The sequence below is a fragment of the Patagioenas fasciata genome, chromosome 20, assembly GCF_037038585.1.
Source record: "Patagioenas fasciata isolate bPatFas1 chromosome 20, bPatFas1.hap1, whole genome shotgun sequence".
Lineage (NCBI taxonomy): Eukaryota > Metazoa > Chordata > Aves > Columbiformes > Columbidae > Patagioenas > Patagioenas fasciata.
This window is the reverse complement of record NC_092539.1, coordinates 11828946-11836738: the sequence shown is the minus strand read 5'-3', so window position 1 is coordinate 11836738 and position 7793 is coordinate 11828946. Positions and strand designations below refer to the sequence as shown.

The following is a 7793-nucleotide window of genomic DNA, read 5'->3' as shown; positions in this document are numbered from 1 at the left end:
CTACAGGTTTAGTCCATGGCGCTGTGGTGGACAGCGGCTGAGAACAGCCGGTGCGGTGGGGCCCACCCGCGACAGCCACTGCGCAATGGGGATGCTGCTGCGCGCCGGAGCCCGGCAGCGCCCGGAGGATGGAGGGGTGGAGGGCAGCGCCATGGAGGGGTGGAGGGATGGAGGGGTGGAGGGATGGAGGGGTGGAGGGCAGCGCCATGGAGGGGTGGAGGGATGGAGGGGTGGAGGGCAGCGCCATGGAGGGGTGGAGGGATGGAGGGGTGGAGGGCAGCGCCATGGAGGGGTGGAGGGATGGAGGGGTCGAGGGCAGCGCCATGGAGGGGTGGAGGGATGGAGGGGTCGAGGGCAGCGCCATCGAGGGGTGGAGGGATGGAGGGGTGGAGGGCAGCGCCATGGAGGGGTGGAGGGATGGAGGGGTGGAGGGCAGCGCCATGGAGGGGTGGAGGGATGGAGGGGTGGAGGGCAGCGCCATGGAGGGGTGGAGGGATGGAGGGGTGGAGGGCAGCGCCGTGGAGGGGTGGAGGGATGGAGGGGTGGAGGGATGGAGGGGTGGAGGGCAGCGCCATCGAGGGGTGGAGGGATGGAGGGGTGGAGGGCAGCGCCATGGAGGGGTGGAGGGATGGAGGGGTCGAGGGCAGCGCCATGGAGGGGTGGAGGGATGGAGGGGTCGAGGGCAGCGCCATCGAGGGGTGGAGGGATGGAGGGGTGGAGGGCAGCGCCATGGAGGGGTGGAGGGATGGAGGGGTGGAGGGCAGCGCCATGGAGGGGTGGAGGGATGGAGGGGTGGAGGGCAGCGCCATCGAGGGGTGGAGGGATGGAGGGGTGGAGGGCAGCGCCATGGAGGGGTGGAGGGATGGAGGGGTGGAGGGCAGCGCCATCGAGGGGTGGAGGGATGGAGGGGTGGAGGGCAGCGCCATGGAGGGGTGGAGGGATGGAGGGGTGGAGGGCAGCGCCGCCCAGCAAACCTCCCCCTGCAACCATCACAGGTCGGGTAGCGGCACAGGAGGGACCTGAGGAAGCCGGTACCCGGCATGTTCGTCCTGATCTCACAGTCATCTTTTTTAAACATCATTGAGCAAACACTGAAACCTAATCAATCATCTTTTAGTTAATTGCATCTTGTCACCACTTATCTTAACATGTATTCCTTGCTTAGCCAAAGCAACATGATTGAAACGCCGTGAAGAGCTCACTTGATGCACTTATATTAGAGAGGGGTTAATTTCCCAGGGAAAATGATCACTGCAAGGTGCAGGTAATAAACTGCTGTCGTGACCTCTGGCCTTCGAGCTCCCATATGTGCAATCATTGTTAGTGGTTTCTGTGGAAGGGCCAGATGCTAAGAATTTTTGGCAAGTTTATCAGTTTGACTCGGTGTAAGATATTACCGTGATATGGCCCATTACACATTTTACTTTCACCTGATCAGTGACATTTCCCTTGACAATAGAAGAGTAAAGCAAAAATCAAAAAGGTCAGGGGTTGCTATATAATCTTTTACTGCAGGTCCCAGGTTAAAACCACAATGATCACACTCCGGTAGGATAATTCATTCCCCCCCAAAAAGTGACATTTATTTTGCTTTAATGAGCTTTGGCCTTTGCCAGGTACGAGGGCTCTGCTGAAGCCCCGGCTCCGGCAGCACGGGAAGCGTCCCCAGGCCAGAGGCCTCGCCTGTGGCACCTGGCACCAGCAACGGGACAACGTGGAACAAAGAGCTGAGGCATCAGCACACCAGGGGAAGGGGAGATGGCGAGCACGAGCAATGGAAAGGAAGAAGGAAAAGGTGGCAAACGGTCATCCAAGAAACCGGCGAAATGTTATCATTATTTCAGCTATAAAATGGGATAACCTTGGAAATGGATTGTTTGTCAAACATCCAGCCCAGAAGCAGAGGTAGAATTGGGACAAGACAGTTCTCCAAACTGTAGGTCACATTATAGTTCTCATATAAGTCCCTGTAAACACTAAAAACGCCATTTTGATCCTGCCGGTAATGAGGGGCGAAGGAAGGTTCTGCGTTTGTGCAGAGTCTACAAACCTGCCGTGTCTGAGAGGGAGGATGCTTTTCTCTGTAAAGCAGCGCGGCAGAGGGGCGGAGGGAAACCCGATGAATCCATTGAGACGGGAGGTGACAAATGTTTGTAATGTGCCACATGAAGTTCACTTGCCTTCTGCCTGCAGGCAGTGAGGATCACCTGAGTTCGTTACAGATGTTTGCTATCGTGCAGAGAGAAAGGAAATGGTTATTTTGAAATACAAGGAAAAATAATTGAAGGGGCTGGCTAAGGAAAAGAAAATTCTCCCAAATTCAAAACACATCCAGGGCCTCGCGACTTCCAGCCGAAACCCCCATCGCTGTCCGAACGCGAGAGCGCGGTCGCCAGCGAAAGCGCGCGGGGCGATGGCCCCGTGACCCGGGCCTGGCCAGGGGCGGCCGGGACGGCAGCGTCACCGGTGCCGGCTCGGGAGGCCGCTCTGTGCCGGCGCCGCGGGTCCCGCTCCGGCGTCCCCGCCACGGCGGGAGCCCCAGCGCCGCCCGCGCTCCTGCAGGCGCTGCCGAGCCCCACGGAGACGCTGCAGCGCGGGCGGGGACCCGTCCCCAGCCTGCAGCACTGGGATAAACCAGTGCTTTGGACTTGTTTTCAGCTATTATGGTCAATATATTAAAGGTATTTACTTAAGAAAGTGCCTATCCTGCCAATCTTTCCCCATGAGCTCTATTTTGAACACACCCTATAATTATCGATATTACCCTGGCAAATTTTCCCCGTGAAGTTTTCTCCACAAAGAGCCATGACCATACTTGTCTGCCTCTCTACATTATAATTATCACCAGGCAATATTTATAACTATACTATTATTACTTATGATATTTTATGCCCTACAAAAACCTATATGACATATGCTCAAACTTCAGCATCTGGGACACTCGGACTTTGGCTGGGACATCAGTTTGCGCCCGTGTTCGAACGCCGGCACTAGGAGGGCAGGCGCAGCGTGCGCTGCAGCGCGGGACTGGGGCGGCGCTGCGCTCCTCGCACCCCAACCTCCCCTTGTGAGCTCGCTCGTACTTTTTCCCCTGGTTGGTCCACATCTTAGGCCTTTTAATGGTTCAGGCTGGAACCACGTAGAACACGTTCTCGCCAAGGTGAGATTAACTAAAGGAGCGCTTACTTATTCCAGATGGACAATGGAGCACAGCACATTTATGCCTCATGCAAAACATAAACAGAACAGAATGAACAACATGTTTGCCAGTCACGGTCTAGACTTGAAATTTGACATTGCAGCACCTACAAACAAATGTAAATGTTTTATTCTCACACTGCAAAAAACTTAAATAAAACTCTGTCTTGTGAAAACCTTTAGTTTTAATTATTTAAGATCAATACTAGCCTAAATGCCTCTGTCCCTAACATGCATCTCCTCGCCAGGGCCATAGACCTTTCTTACCATGGGATCACTGGCTTTCTTCACAAATATCGCTGTTCACCAGTCTCCTCAGTATCATATGCGTAAGGGCTATAAACTAATGAGCAGATCTAAGTTATGTAGAAAAAGTGTAGAAAGGAAACAAATGTTGAACGTCACATTTACATTAACTTCTCACAGTTCAAATGGCAATTTATCCACAACATAGTATGAATCATGCAGTAAGAAAAGGGAGGAATCTCCAGTTTCTGTGATTTATTTGTCATATGGTCGACTGATGTCAGATCAGTGGCTTTAAAAAGAAAAAAATAAAAGGGTTTTACCATCCAAAACAAGAGAGAAAGGAGGAAAAGGTGGAAAAGGTCTGGCTTTCCGCAAAATCCGTCTCCGTTACACGATGGGCTCAAGCCAAACCAAACCAGAGGCTGCTGACGAGCAGGGTCTTGTGTTCCTTCCGTGCTTGTCTCGTGGTCTGGTGCAAGCTGGGAATCAAGGGTATGGGACTGGCGGACATGTTTTGGCTATATATATATGTATGTAGGTAGGTATTTATATATATATATACATACATACATATATATGCACACAGATACAGTCTTCCTAAAAATGCTCTTTGCAGTCCAGAGGCAGCAGGAGTCACTGTGAAGGAAGAGCTGGGCAACATATGGCTGTAGAGTCTGCACTGGAAAAAGTCACTGGCTAAACAGACGCCAGCTGTTTGTTTTCTTTATTTTCATGAGGCGAAATAGGAGCTCTGCATAGAGTACAGCCTGTCAATGGGGTTTCCTACTCTAGCCTGCATGGAGTTAACTTCGGAAGAGGCAAGAAAACAGTCGCTCAAGCTAGTTAAAGAGGTATCACTGTCGATATCATGAAAAATGGAGTCGTTTCCTGCAAATGAAACGTATATGTTAAGCGGGGTTCTGCGCAGCCAGGCGGACACAGTACACACGGACGCTCGCGTGCTGCGCGCGGCAGCTCCTGCGTTTGTCTGCTCGTGCTACCGTAGCTTTGCTCTAAGGGTCTGACCTACAAAGAAGGGCAGAAACCAAGTGGCGCGGGTGGGCCGGCGGCGGTGCCTCCGCGCTGCCCCGGCTCCGTTTACAGCGGCCAGCAGCGCGAAGGGGTCTCGGCTGCCGGTGTGAGCAAACGGCAGCGGGGCAGCGAGTCCTGGCCCCCGTGAGCCCAGATGTGTGCTCACGGCGGCACCGGTGCCACCGAGGCAGGTGGAGCAGACCCCGCATGCCCGCGGAGGGAAAAGCGCCTGAGCCGTGACAGCAGCGGCCTCTGTTACACACAAGGTAACAGATCTACAAATGCCACAGGACCGAGGAGGAGACCCCGCTCCCCTGTCCTCCAGTGATCTACGGTTGGAAACACTTACATACACACAGCACCTTCTCTTTCCCTTAGCAACCGAGATTTCGGCTTTCTCCGCTCTCAAGGTACGAGCTCTAGCTCAAGTCCTGTAAGCACTAAGAAGCGTTAGTCCGGCTCTTTTCCCCACGCGCTCATTTGCAGTGGTTTGTGCTGTCTCCTGCACTGGCTTGGGAGCACAGAACCTGCCTCTCGAGGAGTTTTGCTTAGAGAGCCAAGCAAGTTCCTAGCAACAAAACGAGAAGCCACCTGACGCTCATTTGCACTTCAGATGTCCTCAGTTCCTCACGGGATTTACCAAACTGCCTGGTGTGCACCCTGGACTTGTCTCAGTGGGAAAAGTAGTGACACAGCCCCCACGCAGCTTTGTTGTTGGGCCCTGTGCACGAAGGGATCCGCTCCTGGCCAGCAGACAGGCTGACGAAACAGGCCCTTGTGGGCTACAGCAAGGCCAACAACCACAGGCTCACAAATACACTTACGTTTTATTTAAATGCCACCGTCAATTGTCCAGAATAAATTACTAGGCATTTAATGCTGCTGGTGCATGGGTGTACCTGTCCACCTGAGGGTGTGTGTCAGGAAATCAGGAAAGCAAACCATCATCTTGATTTTGGGCAGAGAATAAAATTACGCAGGAGAAATGTCCTGTGGTGACACAGCTCATGGACTGTTCTTTAACAAATCCGTGCAGCAGTCTGAGGGATCTTAGACGGGTGCTTATTCCTTTTGGAATGAACAGCTTATTTCTCTTTATTAGACCACTTTTCAAGGCACTTTTTTCCCAAAGTTTCTAAGGAAAAGGAAAAACTTGTGAGGGAGCTAGAATTTGGTACTGTTTATTTTTCAATGTCTTGGATAGTGGTTTAAAAAAGTGGATCTGGAGAGGCGATGTTGCTTGGTTTATCAGTTACCAGAACTGTACTGTGAAACACCTCTGGCGGGTGCTCAGAGCCTGGGATGAGCTCTCCTCTACCCCTGTGTGCACACGACAACAGACACACCAGGCTGACTGGTACGAATTCCCCGAGACGAATCCCAGAAAGAGCACAGTAAAAGCGACCAGCTCTACTGAACCTGCCGCGTGCCAACCAGCATCCGACCCCTGCTACTTCTGATGCGGCAGAATGATGCAAGCCTTACCATAAGGGTTCATGTGGTCGCCCGGCATTTGTGGCGGGGTAAGACCCTGCTGAAACGGGTCCGTGCCATAACTGCTTTGATCCATTGCTACAATCTGCTGCTGTGGTGGTGCCAGTGGCGTGTAAGATGTCATCATCCCTTCCATTCGGTTGGACATCACTTCTGCAAAGCAAACGAGAGCACAGTCACTGCTTAGGGGCAAAGCCACAGCAGCCAGGAGCGCCGGAACCCGAGCGCAGAGCGAGCGCCGCGAGCCGTGTCCTGTCCTTCGGAGCAGCCCCCCAGATGTGTCTGAGAGCACCGTCCTGAGCAGTAAGCTGAAGGACTTGTGATTTCTGACTATATAATTTCTGGAGCTCCTGGGGGCTAGACCGTATCTTCCCCAAGTTCCCTGTTACAGACCATCTGGAGCTACAGTGCCTGACATGGCCCTTTATTCTCTGCCTTCAGCTGGTACCAGTGTTTCTGCTCTGCATAAAGAGGCGACCGGAGGCTGTGAGGCCTTGGGGGCCGGAGAACCTCGAGAGCAGCCGCGGGGCAGGGGCTGCGCAGCCCGGCCGGGGCCGCCCTGTGCGGCTGTACCTAAGACCTCGTGTGAGAACGGCGCTCCAAGACACCTCACAGACTCCCACACACAGGTCCCATACCTTGCCCCAGCCGCTGCGAGTTCTGTTGCTCTTGCTGCTGCTGATGCCTTCGTGCAAGTTTCTTCATCTGAATAAAAGAGGAAGAACAGAAGAATCTCATGGCTCTGAACGCAACAATTTTGTTTCCTTGCAAAACTCTGCAAACACTAAATCAATTAATTCAGACCATTTATTTATATTGATGCACACACCACTCTGGGTTCAGTTTCATTTCTAAGCTTGAACATTTCAGTTTCCAGCTCATATTTGCATGCAAAATTTACTGCCAACCTCACATTGCTTTGAGCGTAAGAACTTCACGTCTGTGTCGAAAGCTGCGGACAGCAGTGCATGCGGAAAGCGGACAGTCCGGTCGCTGGGACCTCTGCAGCATGCACTGCGGGTAAGGGGAGGGAAACCCGTGCTGGAGGACACTCTGCGTTTTACTTCTGAGAACCTGACAAACAACCCACCTTTGCTCTTTGGTTTTGAAACCAGACCTGGACGACTCGCACGCTGAGTCCTGTTTCAGCTGCCAGTGTTTCTCTGACCTACAAGAGGAAACGTTTCATGACATCATTTTAAATATTTAAAAACCTAATCAGTTACGTTAGGAGAAAGACGCCTCTACTTACAATAAAAATGCAGGGCCAAAATTACTTTAAAAATTCCTCCTATTTTTGCCGTTTGTTCAGGTTCTGCCCTTCATGCCACTACCGGTTTCCTAAGCACTGAACAAGTAGCCTGAGCTGTGTAAAACGACTCTCAGTTATTTCCTGATTTTTATTTTACCCACAAAACAGTTCTACACAAATGGTACCAATCTGGCTATGAACACTTTAAATATTTCTGAGGAACAATTTCCTACTTTAATATGGCAAGAAGGCACAATGCCCTGTCCCAAAAACGTACTTAGCATGTCAGCGGGAGAATGTCACGTTTGAAAAACGGCAGCTTTCAGGATGCACCTCCGTTTATTTTCCAGTCAAACTTAGGAGGAAGCAATTACCCGGGCTGCTTTGCCCAAAGATTTGCTGCTATCAGCGAAGCAGCACATTGCACCTTTCCCTGGCTGCTCCAAACAAGACCAGCGGCAGGGCCAGCGGCAGGGCCAGCGGCAGGGCCAGCGGCAGGGCCAGCAGCGGGACCAGCGGCAGGGCCAGCGGCAGGGCCAGCGGCAGGACCAGCGGCAGGGCCAGCAGC

At 52.6% G+C, this 7793-nt stretch overlaps 1 protein-coding gene across 5 annotated transcripts in view; it reads right to left on the bottom strand.

The window, feature by feature from the left end:
• Positions 1 to 3684: 3684 nt before the first annotated feature.
• Positions 3685 to 7793, bottom strand: part of LMX1B (LIM homeobox transcription factor 1 beta) — an 86239-nt gene continuing 82130 nt past the window's right edge. For 3 of the 5 annotated variants that reach the window (XM_065853999.2, XM_071817330.1, XM_071817331.1), the window contains 4 exons: positions 7064 to 7141; positions 6612 to 6678; positions 5965 to 6126; positions 3685 to 4335 (listed from right to left, as the gene is read on the bottom strand). In XM_065853999.2, the coding sequence (XP_065710071.1) occupies positions 4178 to 4335; positions 5965 to 6126; positions 6612 to 6678; positions 7064 to 7141 (465 nt within the window). In that variant the 3' untranslated portion in view covers positions 3685 to 4177. The other 2 variants (XM_071817328.1, XM_071817329.1) reach the window with 2 other exon arrangements.